This window comes from Barbatula barbatula (genome assembly GCF_947034865.1).
Source record: "Barbatula barbatula genome assembly, chromosome: 1".
NCBI classification, from domain to species: Eukaryota; Metazoa; Chordata; class Actinopteri; order Cypriniformes; family Nemacheilidae; genus Barbatula; species Barbatula barbatula.
Genome location: NC_136766.1, coordinates 9,970,214 through 9,985,624, shown reverse-complemented (window position 1 = coordinate 9,985,624; position 15,411 = coordinate 9,970,214). Strand labels below are relative to the sequence as shown.

Below are 15,411 nucleotides of genomic sequence, written 5' to 3'. Positions count from 1 at the left end.
GTCCGTAGTGAACTCCGAGATAGCAGAGAGCTGACGCTGTTGTCGACCAGACCATGTTTCAGAAGACTTGGCCATAGCAAACGTCAGTGGTTTGTGGTCAACGAATGCCGTGAAACGCCGGCCCTCCAACAGGAAACAGAAATGACGGGTGGCGAGGAAAAGCCCCAGGAGCTCCCTGTCGAAGGCACTGTACTTCCTCTCGTTGTCACGGAGCTTCCTGCTGAAAAAGGCCAGCGGCTGCCAGGCTCCGCCCACCCACTGTTCACACACAGCCCCCACGGCATAATCAGAGGCGTCTGTAGTAAGTGCAACTGGGGCAGTTGGAGAGGGATGCGCCAGCAGAGCAGCGTTGGCCAGCGCGGTTTTGGCAGCATCAAAAGCCTCCATCATCTCTGGGGACCAAGCCAACACGTCGGCAGGCCTCCCACCCCGCAAGGCGGCGTACAAGGGTCGCATAAGTTGGGCCGCATGGGGGAGGAAACGGTTGTAGAAGTTCACCATACCCAGGAACTCCTGCAGGGACTTCACTGTGCGCGGGCATGGAAAACTGGCGACGGCTTCCACCTTGGCAGGGAGGGGAACGGCCCCCTGGGGGGTGACATGGTGGCCGAGGAAGGTGATGGAGGACCGGCCAAACTCGCACTTGGCTGGGTTGATGATGAGACCGTGCTCCTCGAGCCGGCCGAACAGCTGTCGAAGATGCGCCCGGTGGTCGTCCACTGACGCGCTTGCCACCAGAATGTCGTCCAGGTAAACAAACAGGAACGGCATATCCCGCAACACAGAGTCCATGAGGCGCTGAAACGTCTGCGCTGCACCCTTGAAGCCGAAAGGCATCCGGAGGAATTCGAAAAGGCCAAAGGGGGTGATGACTGCGGTCTTGGGGACATCCTGCATGTGGACTGGCACCTGATGGTAACCACGCACCAGGTCAACCTTCGAAAAGATAGTAGCACCGGCTAGGTGGGCAGAGAAATCCTGTATGTGTGGCACAGGGTACCGGTCGGGGGCAGTGGCATTGTTCAGGCGACGGAAATCGCCACAGGGACGCCAACCACCAGCAGCCTTGCTCACCATGTGTAGGGGGGAGGCCCACGGGCTGTTGGAGCGGCGCACGATGCCGAGGTGCTCCATGGTAGTGAACTCCTCCCTGGCGATCGCAAGCTTGGCAGAGTCGACCTGCGAAGGTGTCGGTGATGAATAGCAGCTTACAGTCACGGCCAGCGCCCATAGCTGCTAATGAGCGCCGGCCCTGGCTTTTCCCTGGGCTGCAAAACTGCAAGGTTGGCGACACTGCTTGGCCTTGGCCCCAAACCTAGAATGGTAATAACACAACCCATCCTCACGCTGTTGGCGAGCTGTCACAGCGGCTGCGGTGTCCGGGTCGTCCTCTGGGGGGGGAAAGGGGGTAGACGTGTGGTGGTGGGGTAGCAGCGAATGGACAAACTGCTGCCGGTTGGCGAGGAAAATCCTGTCTGCCTCCACAGCCAGCGCCCGGTAGTTTCTGGAGGAAGGGAGGGAGGAACTGGCCAGCGCAGTGCGCACAGGTGCTGGAAGCTGCCGCAGGAATATGTGGGCGAAAAGGAATGAGGGATCCGCCGTGCCCAGCACAGCCAGCATTCTCTCCATCAACTCGGACGGCTTGCCGTCGCCAAGGCCATTCAGGGACAGCAGGCGATCTGCTTTTTCCAGCTCCGACAGTTCAAACAGTTGCAACAGGAAAGCTTTGAGTGCGTCGTACTTGCCGTCAACCGGAGGTGCCTCTAACAGCGCCATAGCCCTGGCCGTCGTCGAGGCATCTAAAGCCGCTACTACGTGGAAATACTTCGTCACGTCCTGAGTTATTCCTCTCAGCTGGAACTGCGCTTCGATGTGTTTAAACCACGGCCGTCGGTTTTGCTGCCAAAAGTCTGGTAATTTGATGGTGGTAGCGTAGACGAAACCCCCATTAGCCGCGCCGCTAGCCACGGCGTTTTCACTGCCGTCGTTGTGGGACATAATTCCGCCGTATCCAACTCGCATCAGGGGTCACCAATTGTGGAGTGTGATAAATAAGGAGACGGGAGACGGAGATGCGTCGAGTCAACTTTACTCCACTTAAAACAATAAAACGAACAGCGAGTCAGAGTAAAACTACTACACACCGGTAAACCCGGAACTTCATAAACAACACAAAAACACACCCCCTTAAAGGAACAGTCCCTTGGTGAATGTCTCTTTCCTTGTGGATCACCACACTAGTAACTAAACAATAAGTACTAGTAGCCTATAAATAGATACTAGTAAACGTCAAGGATTAAATGACAAAATGGCTTGCCATAGCCATACCCGTCTTTGGTATGTACACATACCACCCTGCAGAATCTGTAACCTGAGGGCCAAGCAAGTTTCAACACGCCATAGAAAGAGCGAGAGAGATCTGGGTGTCAGATAGACAAAATAAATATAAGTGACATACTTTCCCAAAGCTATCATTTGTGATGTTACCTGCGTTTTTCTTTAGTCTGCACGCTTACATTGGACCGTTGTCGACGTGCCCGCGTGTGCATTAAAGGGCCGGTTCAGGTGGGGTGAGTGACTGTGACTCAATGCGAACAGGTAGGCGTGGAGAGCTGCGCGCCGAGACTCGAAAGGCGGAACGGATGCGTTTGGTAGAAGCTTCGTTTGTCTAACCAACTAACTAAATGGTCTAACTAACTAAACAAACACGCAGTGCCAAAGTTACAGCGACAGGGGGATACCAGAGAAACAACCCTAGCCGGGAGGGTGTTTGTTGGTGGGCGCTCCGTGAGGTACGTTTCAAGAGAACACTTACTTTCTTTCTTTTCAAAATCAAATAGTTGCTTCGAGATGTTGTTTTCAGTTTCTCCGGAGAACGCAGGTACTGCCGCTGCGATCAGGTAGTGTCAAGAGACAGACATGGGTTTTTAATGACAAACATTAAACTATTTGGCGAAACTTGTAAGCTCTCGATGAACGAGTTGCAGTCACACCGTTAAATATTCAGACACTCCTTGTGTAAACACTCACGCAATCATCTCTTAACTTGACCTGGTTTCCACACCTGTTAATCTCTCTTGAGTTCATCGTGAACATTAAGCTTTAAAACACATTCGTGTTCTGCTTCTGCATCACAGGGACGGGCTTACAAATACAGACAGCTACTATTACAGTTTTTAATTGGTTTGACCAAACCTAACCTATTTGAAGAGGCTATCACCAATGCACTGTGATTCTTAACTCTAGTGGAAATTAAAATGTTTAATATAGTTACCAGCTATGGTATTCGACAACTACAGGAACCACACATGTGCCATGTTCTTACTCTAGTGACCGTATTTGTAGTAATACTATTATAATATGATAAAGTTTTCTTTACGATACAGTATGCCTTTTCAATGATTTATTTATACGTTGGGGTTGTGTCATTTGAAATAGTTGAACTTTGCTTCTTAGTGTTGGAGTTTATGGGTGAGAAATGCCAGGCATGCGGGACTCAATGTGCACTAGGACAGTGTAAGGAAGAAAAATGTCCTCATGCTTTGTATTCATTCTTTTCATACTATAATCACTTACTGGTTTACTGCGGGTGTTGTCAGGCACGGGCCTACAGTACATGCTTATGCTTGTTATCAAGAATATTGCAATAATAGTGAGAGAATGACATTATTCAAGATCTCCATAATGTAATCTAAAAACATTTGTGTTTCTAGGTTTTCTTTTTTGGCGTAGAACCATACAACTTTGCATTGGGATGGGACGATGTGTTGCTCTGTGTTTAAAAAAGAAAATAGAAAATACCATGCCGCCTGACCAAAACATTTACTGTTCACTGTTTTCATGATTAGAATAGCACCTGTTTCTTAACCCTACATGTGTGTAGCTTCTAATTTTTCTAAACAGCCATGTCAGAAAATGGTTAAAGTTATTTTCTTGTATCTAACATAGCAACATGCCATTTTCACACATCAATTGGGCACCCCGATTCCTGTCCCTAACCCCCTTAGGGAGGAATTAAAAGAGTCGTTCAATTGTTCAATTGTCTCCCATTGTCTATCTGAGATCTGAGCAAAATGACCTTCAGAGTCAGATTCTAGACGGAAATATAGGTCTAGATTTTGCAACATTATTTCAAAACAGTGAAATGAGGCAACAGAATATTAAGTATAGACCTTTTTTGGCGGTGAACTGTATGTCCCCATATCTGAACTGGTAAAACATAAATGCATGTCAGTGCAGGTTTGAGCCGAGGTTGGGAAAGTGTTGGTTTGTGCCAAATGCTGTGATGATTTAAAGGGATAGTTCACAACACAAAAAAATCTATTATAATTTTCTCACTCCCTGTCATTCCAAAACTGTGTGACTTTGCTGTATGACACAAAAAATATATTTTGAAGAATGCTGATAATCGAACATCGGCAGCACCCATCGACTTGCATTGGTTTTGTGTCTATGCAATAAGTGGGTACTGCCGTGGTTCAGTTTTCCAAATTCTTTAAAATATCTTCTTTTGTGTTCTGAAGAAGGACAGTTGTACAGTTGACAATAGGGTGAGTTAACTATGACATAATATACATTTTTGGGTTAACTATCCCTTTAATAGCTTTTTACTTATAGAGATTACAGAAATTTTTAAATGTGATATGCTTAAATAAAACATATACAGTAAAACGCTGCTCTGTTCAAATCTGTTTATTTAGTGTACAATCATTTTGCTTAATGCAACATGGCTCAGGGTTCCTTTTAAGAAATGCTATGGATTAGATAAATGATTGTAAAATGTTTTAGAAATTAAAGTGGTAAAATTAATCCGGTTGAGGGTTATATTGCTGTAATGTAATTAGATTATCTTTTACATTAAAATAACCTTTTAAAGACATGCTATTCAATCTCAGTAAGCTCTCTTGTTAAGAAGTAAGGTCACCGGCCAGGTCACCAGATTGTCCCAGTCCCAAAAGTGGACCACTGCTAGTCAGCATAAATATACATTATAAACAAAATGTATGCTCTTTCACCTCATTTTTATGACCTTCATACACTGTAATCTATCAAATCCCAGTGTGTCAGTTTTGCTGCATGTTGAGTTTGTTTGCATTAATTTTGTCTGTGATATGGTTGTGTGTGGAGTAGTTTTTCATATCAATGTTGCTTTTCTGTAAGGCAATCCTGCTAGTAAATTCCATCGGTAACATTTTCACAAACTGTAATATGACTCGTACAATATTAATATCTGGGGCTGTAGTGAAATACAGTTACTTATTTTTTGTATTCTTACCATGGTTACATGTATTCGGTTACCCCCCATCCTGCAGCGCAGATTCTAGTCTATTTATTGTGATTGGTGGAATACCAGGACTAGCGTGACCACAGCAGAAATAACCTTTAACTATATAGCAGTGTTTCGGCAGGAATGGAAAGGTACATGATGGAATGAATCATCCCACGCTCTTGCGGTGAAGACTTTCTGCTTCCCTAAAACTTTTACCGTCCATCTTGCTTTTGCGATTTTATTGAACTCTACTCTGTCAGTTAAACAGCCTTAAAGAAAAGTTTTCTTTCTTATCTTTAAATATATGAAGGGTTGTGTTTAAAAGGTTGAGGTTTGCTTTTACCTAAAAGAAGAAGTCATCTGTAGGAAAAGAGAAGCAGAGACCGCTAAAATGTACTGAAAAAGCTCTTTAAGTTCTGTGGGGAGAACATTCACAGAACTGACAATGGGTGTGAAACTATTTAAATGTTATATTCTGTTTTTGAATTGATAAAATGGTAATTGAAATTGAATTCCTTAAATTCTTCTTTCACAGCTTTTTTTAAACCAAGATTTCACTACATGCACTTCAAATCTTTCATATAGATTTCATCATTTACCCAGAATGCTACGTAAACGGATATAACTGTAAAAAATCCAAAATAGCACAAATCCAAATCCTCTGGATGAAACCAAGAGTGGTTTGGATTTCTAGATGATTGGTTAAGAAAGATGTGTGACCTATTGAGTGACTTGTATATTGAATATGGTTTTATAAACCACAATACTTCTGTGTTTGCGTGGTTCGCAACTAAGTGTTATATAATTTTAATTTGGGTGTTCTTGCAAGTTCAATGTAATTTAGTTTTTAGATTTTGTCAACATAAAATTGTGACAGGAGAGTAGTGTTGATTTCTAGGTGTTTTCTAGAAAGTTATCGAGAGTTGTAGAGATCCTCTCAGTTCGTCAGAGTAATTGCACTAAAGGCACGTCAAGTCATCGTTCAAGATCGAGTTATGTTAATGTTGTGACATCTCATTAAGATTTTAGTGTTATGAATGTTTTTTTTATTATTATTGCTATTGCATGTAAGTGCACGGTCAGCCTGTATGTCTTTCAGTTTCTAAGTATAAAAGCAGTGCAAATCGATTTACCCACAAACTAGTTACTGATGTTGTTACTGAAACTGATGTGGGAGAAACGGTTCGGAATCTTGTGTCATTTCCTGATCCCAAAATGTTGTGCGTGGTGAAATAATTGTAACCATCAACCATTTACAAACCATGAAGATTATGTGATGAAATGCGAAAAGTTTTTCAATTCATTTTCAGGATAAAACTACTTTTATACCTGAAAATAACTAAACGTGTTATGTTCACACACAATTAGGTTATGAAGGAGAGTGTCAGCTGCATTGTTAAACAAAAGGGACTATCCGAAATTTGCTGGGTGAAAAGAGAATTTTGAGGGGGGGTTAATTTGATATGTACAATATGAAGAGAACATCTAGTCGTTTGTCATGCCAATGCTTCTGTCAACCTAAATACATTTATACTACTGTTAAATGTAAAGCCTGATATCTGGCTATACTGGATTCAGACCTTTGTGTTGCTCACATAACTTTTTTTGAGTTTAAGGAACATTGTGAAAAGTGGTTATACAGGTTTCCCACACACATACTGTTCACTACCATTCAAACGTTTCTCTTTTATTATGCTTTTCCCATTGTATAATAATAGTAGACTCGTGAAAATATTATTGCCAAAAAATAATCTCAAACATTTCAGTCCAGTGACCCAAACCTGTGAACGGTAATCTATGCATATATGAATGTGAATTAATGTGAAGATTATTATTCATGATCATTTGTTCTCCCCAGGGTGTGTTCCCACATCTTTGCAACAGTCCCTGCCTCAAAGTATCCTTGTCACCCAATGCCATATCACACACTTCATGATCACCGAAAATTACTCTTTCTTGTCTTCTATGGAGCCCGACCAGGAGATTACTCAGTGGTTATCCAATCTGCACCTGCCCCAATATGCCTCCAGCTTCACCCAGGCTGGCTACCATTGTCTTAAGGACCTCAGGAGCCTAACCGAGGAGAAGCTTGTTAAGATCGATAATATCCCTACAGGACATCGAAGAAGGATCTTAAGCAGCCTGGAGAACCTCATGATTGAGATAGATGGAAGTTCTGTTAAAGTACCTGTGAGGCGAAAGCCAATCCCAAGGCCTAGACAGGTGTTTTCCAAGGATGGACAGAGAGAAACGCCTAGTCAGCATCCTCAGAGAAATACAGCGGAAAACCTCCAGATGGAAAGACAAAATCTTTCAGCTAGGACTTGTAAGGGTTCGGGGACTTGGGGTGAGTCGAAGGGGACAACCAGGGGTCATGGGCCGTCCTCCAGCTCTAGCTCAGCCTCTGCCAACAGCAGCAACGAATCATTGGAGAACTTCTCAGAAGAGCCCTACTTTGGGGAAGAACCTAATGTGGCCAATGAAAGGTTTCAGGTAGAAATGGTTGAGAATGAAATATACCAGGAATGCCCTTTGGATGTAAGAGCAGGTTTAGAACCGAGGTCCACACGTTCCTTTAGGCTACGACACAGACCTGTACCAGACATCCCTGAACATACCTTTTTACCTCCTTATGACTGGTAAGTTAAAAAGCAAATAGCTATATGCTCCATTTTTTTGTGCCGAATTGTCTGTATATACCAGTATAGAACAGACACCAGTAGATTCTAACGTTATTTGGTATGTGACAGAACTCATGGGATTGAATGTCTCAAGAAGATTTAACGGGACAGTTTACCCTAAAATAAAAATTCTGTCACAATTTACTCACTTTTGAGTTGTTCCAAATCTGCATAAATTTCTTTGTTCTGATGAACACAAAGAAAGATATTTGGAAGAATGCTTGTTACCAAACAGTTCTTGGACCCCATTGACTACCATACTTGGGACAACAGTGGTAGTCAAAAGTGCCCCAAAACTGTTTTGTGTTCAACAGAACAAAGAAATGTATAAAGCCATTTTTCCTACTATGGTAACTGTTTGGTTACAAGCATTCTTCCAAATATCTTTCTCTGTTTTAATCAGAATAAAGACATTTAAGGGTGAGTAAATGAAGACACAATCTTAATTTTTGTGTGAACTGTTCCTTTAATATGACATTTACTTTTATGTACGCTTTACGCAGTGGGCTCTATGCATGCGTGACTTCCGCGTTTCACATGAAGAACCCCAGAACCCTAGGCAGTTTCCGGTTGGGGAGACTTAAAGCAGAGAAAAATGGGAAACTGAGAAAATAGTTAAATTTAGAAGATGCTGTACATTGCACACAGGGGTGCGCTCCTCGCCTAATCACGTGGTGTTCATGTGGTACAAGGACAACACGTCCAATACCCTCTATAGCCCATTGAACTTGAAGTGGGTAATATGTGCACTGCTTTGCTGCATTTCATTTACAGAGAACCAAAAAGCCCAATCGTTAATTTAAGCTATACATTCTATCATTAACTGTGTTCCCTGGGAATTGATCCCGCGCCCTCGGCTTTGCTACCTCAGTGCTCTGTGATCAGTTAACCAACGGAGACACATTAACCTTATTAGTACCTATAAATTAAGGATTTATGTAGAGTATGCATTAATGGACAGTGCTTGGGCAAACAGTGAAATATTGGACCGTAAAAGTCTTTATTAATTGTACTTTAAAGAATCAGTAATGAAATATTTGGACTTATTCAGAAAAACGAATGAACTAATTTGTGTGTGCAGGAGTGTGACGGCAAACAACAGCACTGAACCAGAGGGTCCTGCTTGCCCCACAAACATTCATAAAGGTAAATTTAACTTTGATGGTTTATAATATTTATGCCATGTGATATCTAACCAGTATACGTTATAAGATCTCAAATGTACAATGGGTGAAAGTTGATACTGAATCTTAGTATGAAGTGTTCTCTTACTCATCATGCATGCATACGGAGAGGCCTAGTTTTCCAAAGTTGATACCGCGAAGAGTTGTGTTTGCCTTTGATACAGCCTCTGGCTTTGAAATGTTCCATGGTGTCCCTGTTTCAAGCGCTCCTGTGTGTGTAATTGTATCCGAGAGGAATCCTAGAGGAATAGTTGGGAAATTGTTTGCGTGGGACACGGTGTGTGTTGCCGGGAATTGGGACTGAAGGCAGAAGCCCGACTTGGGTGCGAAAGTGGTTTAATAAATGCCTATATCTACTACGTCTACAACCTAATTCTGTTTTTACTCTCTAGAGAATAGGATGTAATGGAAAGGTAGATGAAGTTTTAGAGAAAGATTAAAGTTCCACACAAAAAGTGAGCTGGGAACCTGAGAATTAGTTTGTTAAGGAAGAAAACGGGAATGGTACAATATTATTTCTTGCGAAAAATCAATGTCATGCTTGAAAAAAGATATTGTTTTAGCATCTTTGCATTAAGGGATTGTGGAGAAATACTCAAGGAAGCAATTGACATAATCAGCCGGTAACACATTATTTTACAAGAGAGGTTGCAAAGCACCGATCAGGGCCAAAAGATCAAAAAAGAAAGAGAAAGTGTATCATCTGTACTTAGAAGGTCAACCCTTGATAATGATAAATGATGATGCTGATATAAAATGACACCATTACTACTGGGTTAAGATGTGATACAATACAGTAGAGTTCTATCATAGATAACATACTGCTGTCTATCTCAAACAGCCTACAATATACGATCTAATCTAGCGGGGGGCCATGTCTATAGCTATATATCTATGTGTGTGTCTGTCCAGAGGGAACGATTTTGAATTCATGCTGCCCCTTAGTGTCTCCGCAGAGATATGGCGGTCATTTGTCACCTTGACAACCAGTCACCCAAGCTGCATCCTCTTTGGTACATTTTCCAAGCCGGCTGCACTAAAGGACAATGTGTGGGATCTTATTTTATGCTTGTACATTTATTGTTTGCTCTTTTTTGCCTTTGTCTCTCTTTGTCTTACTCGCGTCTTCTTACCCTCTTCTCTTGACTATAACCATGACTCCAAAACATGTTTGTCATAATGATTAATTTCTGTTGTGTTAATTGCAGCTTCACTTCAAAGGACCTTGTCTCCCATTGCCCCCTATGGAGAGCTTTTTTTGTACAATTCAGCAGAAACCAAACTGGTGAGCATTTGCACTAACCTGTTATTAAATCCTGCCCGGGTTGATGTATTGACGTTTGTGCAGCTTCCTGTTTATTTATAGTTTCAGCAAAGTGTTTCACTTTGAGAATGGATGGTATGTGAAAAACGTAAAGCTACAAGCAGCGTTGATCGGGCCCAAAATTGAGGTTAAGGTGTTTAAATGCTTTTGAAACACCGTTGCACGACCGCTTTAACTATTTGAAGTAAAAAAAAACGTTAGTTTTATGTTAAACACCAAAATTCTTTTTTTTTGTAATTCATGTAAAGTTTGAGTTACAATAACTTACTGTTTCGTGGTGTAGGCCTACATTAAAATGTTGCTAACACGCAGTGGTTCCCAAACTGGGGGGCGGGACCCCTAGAGGTGGTGTGAGGTCATTACAAGAGGGTTAGGTATTGTCAGCAGTGTTTTCCAACTCACCTGTTACTTCCTCTGCATATACAAACAAAATGCTATTATATTGGATATCCAACCATTATAATTCAATAGGCTTAATGCTATATGAATTTGAAGGTAAAGGATGTTTAATAAGATTGTCTTTATGTAGGTGAAGGTGGTGGGGATCCTGTGGGGCCCGAAAACGTGGTTTTCTACAAAAAAAACTACAAATTTCTACATCATGTTTAGCACTTGCCAGCACACTAGTATGAGTGCATCACAATGTAAAACATGTAATTTCCTGTTGCAAGCAGATGGGACAATTTAAACTTTATATTGTTTCAAATAGTAGATGTTGTCACTACTGTCATCTTTTTTTTTTAAATAAAACTGTAGTTAACTTTAAGATATCCCAGGCCCCTGAACAAGTTTTTCCTGTTTCATGAGAAATCATAAAAATTCACCACAGGGCGAAACAAGTCACTTCCTGTTGCCTGTAGGTGAAACTGAAGTACGTCTTTAGGCTGGGACCCAAACATGTGAAATGTGCGACAGACATGCATGTTTGAGATACAACAACTTCCCGCTTTTGTTGCGTTAATAGCATGCTTTAGCACATATGCTAGCACTACAAACATGGTACTTGTTTCAGAAACAATAAACAGCAGTTTCAATAGGGTTATCGCAGGTCTGCATTTATTTAAAGGAACTGTTCACCAAAAAAGAACAATTCATTGTCTACTCGCCCTCAAGTTGTTCCAAATTTGTGTACATTTATTTGTTCTGATGAATGCAGAAAAATATATTTGCAATAATGTAACCAAAAAGTTCTTGCCACCATTGACTTCCATAGTAGGACAAAATGGCTGAATTTATTTGCTTTGTTCTGTTGAACACAAAACAAAATATTTTGAAGAATGTAGGAAATTAAACAGTTCTGGGGCACTTTTGACTAACATTGTATTTTTTCCTACCATGGTAGTCAATGGTGTCCGAGAACTGTTTGGTTACAAGCATTCTTCAAATAATCTCCCTCTGTGTTCATCCGAACACAGAAATGTATACAAGTTTGAAACAACTTAAGGGTGACTAAGTTATGGCAGAACTTGTCTATGTGCAATATTTAAAGGGACTGTTCACCAAAAAATACATGTTCAGAAGTGTATTGTGCAATTTGTAATGATTGTTTTTGTTTGTTTTTGAGGATATGGACAAAGACGCAATGCCCAATCAAGAAATAAACGAGAACCTGGAGTTGAGGTAACCAATGTTTTAACCTCAGTCTCCTTCAGCATTTTAGACACGTTTCCTGACACCTGGGCCCAGTGCATAAACTTAGCCACTAGGTTAAGACAGCGTCTTAACAACTAGTCTCACTTACTAGCAATTAGTTAGAGCTAATCAGTCTTACTTTTCATATTTCAATTAGCCCAATCTACCCATTTATGTAACTCATTTAAAGATGGTATGACCAGTCTTGAAGAAAAAGTATAGATGACTAACTTCTAAGACTAGTCTAAGCAGTTTATGCCTTCTTTACAACTGCAACTCAACATTTTCAATGTTGTTTGTGCACTGAATTTCAATAATTTAACAGTTTGTTTTCAGCTATATTTAATTTTCATGATCATTAATGTCTGTTGTTATGATAATTAATGTCAAATTGTAAATCTAATTGTGATTAAAAACAAACTACAGACCACATGATAAAGTAATGGAAATTATGCAACATTACTTTTTACCTCATCTTTATAAATGTTACTTCCAACTTGCTAAATGTTTACTTTTACATTTTACATTTAATGTTCTCCCTACAAAGATAATAAAGTAACTTGAGCATATAATTTTTTGTTAAAGGAGTCAAATTATTGTTTTGTATACTCTTTAAAAAGTGTAATTTGCGTCATTTCCATAAAGAATCATTAACATCTGAAGAACCTTTCAGTTTTACAAACGTTTCTTTCTGGTGAAAAAAGGTTAATCTGATTATGAAAAGTAAAAAGGAGATGGTTCTTTAAAGAACCTTTGACCGAATGGTTCTTTGTGGAACCAAAAATGGTTCTTCAATGGCATCACTGTTAAGAACCTTTTAAGCACCTTTATTTTTAAGAGTGTATATATCAAACCAAATTTGCCTAAACAGGTTTCTAACAAAGATTATTTTGTTGACTGGACTTAGATTCTCAAGTTTTTGGCCAAAGTGTGTCAGAAAGTTTGCCAAAGTTTGATCAAAGTTGTCAGAGGCAGAAAACACGTACAATTGTAGTAAAAGACAAATACATTAGGTAAACTTGTCTATGTTGTGAGTGATGACTTAAACGTGTTTTTTAAGTTGGGTGGACTTCAGTCTCTGTTTGTAGAGTCAACTTAACCTGATAGTTTGCCTAATTATTATTTTTTTAAGTTGACTCAACATTTTATTTTACAGTCTATATATAAACACAAATTTGGTTACATTCCTTGTTTATGCTCAAAAGCAATCTGAAATCACTTCTAATCCTTTATCTTTTCAGGAAGGAGACAACATCCAAAGAAAAACTGTACAATAACAAGCCAGAATATTCTAAGCATTACATCGATGACGATGATGATTACTCCACTGTTCAACCATTTACTGTCAGCAAGGGATCCCCCAATGAAAGCTCTTCTAAACAACCTACGAACCCTCTCACCGGCCTTGGTCAAGCAGTTGGGAGACAAACAGATGGGAATGACATATATAGTGTGCTAATGGAGGACATGCCAGCCCTAGATCCAGCTTCCCTTAAAAAAGATATTTCCATTTCTCCCTACGCCTGCTTTTATGGAGCTCCCAAAACTGCTGTCAAAGCAGGCTGGCTGGACAAACTCTCTCCACAAGGGTAAAGGCCATGCACTCTGATCGAAACACTAAAGCAAATATCAAAGTTTCAGAAACAAAAATTATTTTATTAATTACTCACCCTCATGAACTTTTCTCTAAAGAACAAACTTAAACTTAAAAAAAATCTTTCTGGCTCCAGGTTGATTTTAAATGACTTTGTTTTTCAGATCTAGAAGAATCACACTATTTAAAGTTAAACTTTTTTAAGTAAATCAACACGTAATCACATTGGACTGTAGTTGTGGCCTAATTCTTCTTATTAACTTTCTCAAATGAATCACTAATTGCTCTTAATATATACATCATCACATTTAGACTACTTTATTACAGCGTCTCTGTTTTCTTCTTTTTTCTTTTCCCATTTGTGTGTGCGCTGTTATAGAAGTATCTACGTGCTTTCAAGTGTAAAAGTAAATGTGATCTTATCAAGCATAAGATAATTCACTTGAAGACCCCACACACACCCACAGATCTGAGATCAGCATGCTATTTTACACCTTCAGAACATTGTTGTATTGGTTTCCGTACTTAAAGGAATTGTTCGCTTTCAACATACATTTTCATGATAATTTACTCACCCCTGTTGTCATTCAAGATGTTTATGTATTTTTTTCTTTAGTCGAAAAGAAATTAAGGTTTTTGATGAAAACATTCCAGGATTATTCTCCATATAGTGGACTTCAATGGACTCGAAATGGTTGAAGGTCAAAATTACAGTTTCAGTGCTGCTTTAAATGATACCAGATGATGAATAAGGGTCTTATCTAGCGAACATTCATTTAAAAAAAAAATGTATATGCTTTATAAGCACACATATTCGCCTTGCTCTGTTCTGCAACGTGTGCTCACGACTTCACTTAATACGTAATTACATTGAAAAGGTCATGCTTGGTGTGGTAGGGTAGGGCGAAAAAAATTATCTAATCTTCTCCTCCCAGATCGTCCGAAATCGTTGTTTTACCTTTTAACTCCCGTTTTTGTTTTAAACTACTTTGAGTTAGTATTTGCATGTTCAACTTGTAAACACTGACTCTGTACTTCCGATACGCCAAGGGTGACCTTAGACACCCAATTACGTATTACATGAAGACGTGAGCGTGCTGTGCAGAACAGAGCAAGGCGTGCATTTGTGTAAATCCATTGAAGTCCACTACATAGAGAATAATCCTGAAATGTTTTCATCAAAAACCTTAATGTCTTTTCGACTAAAGAAAAAAAATACATAAACATCTTGGATGACAACAGGGGTGAATAAATTATCATGAAAATGTATGTTGAAAGTTAACAATTCCTTTAAAAAAAACAACATGCTAAAACTACCTTCCTGTTCTATTTTTTTTCTCACTTCCTCTTTGTGTTTGCAAATCGTCAGTTGTCAAAAACCACAGTGGCGGTTGATTGGTAGCACTGGCCATACAGAGAATTGACCAGAAAGAGCCAATTTATTTCAAAACCTTAGCAGTAGTCATTTTAATCTTGTTACATTTTTTTACATGAGTTCTGTGTTTGGTCATTATGACATAATGACGATCCTAAACATTTTTGTATTTGTAGGAACTGTATGTTTCAGAGACGATGGGCGAAGCTTGAAGGAGGAAATCTCACCTACTACAACAGCGATAAGGTGATGCCCCCACGTTTGTACATTTCTAGAACAGAGCAAGACATTGTCGGGTCATGTTTATGTTTGAGAGCAAATGGCCGAAGCCAGTCAAAGTGCACATGTATGT

The 15,411-nt window shown here is 40.1% G+C and overlaps 1 protein-coding gene across 1 annotated transcript in view; it reads left to right on the top strand.

The window, feature by feature from the left end:
* The first annotated feature begins 2,380 nt into the window (after window positions 1–2,380).
* The window catches only part of arap2 (ArfGAP with RhoGAP domain, ankyrin repeat and PH domain 2), a 67,423-nt gene continuing 54,392 nt past the window's right edge, over window positions 2,381–15,411 (top strand). The window contains exons 1-7 of the mRNA XM_079469076.1: window positions 2,381–2,792; window positions 7,128–7,908; window positions 9,032–9,096; window positions 10,343–10,419; window positions 12,023–12,078; window positions 13,332–13,679; window positions 15,236–15,305. Of these exons, the coding sequence (XP_079325202.1) occupies window positions 7,202–7,908; window positions 9,032–9,096; window positions 10,343–10,419; window positions 12,023–12,078; window positions 13,332–13,679; window positions 15,236–15,305 (1,323 nt within the window). The 5' untranslated portion in view covers window positions 2,381–2,792; window positions 7,128–7,201. The remainder of the gene's footprint in view (window positions 2,793–7,127; window positions 7,909–9,031; window positions 9,097–10,342; window positions 10,420–12,022; window positions 12,079–13,331; window positions 13,680–15,235; window positions 15,306–15,411) is intronic.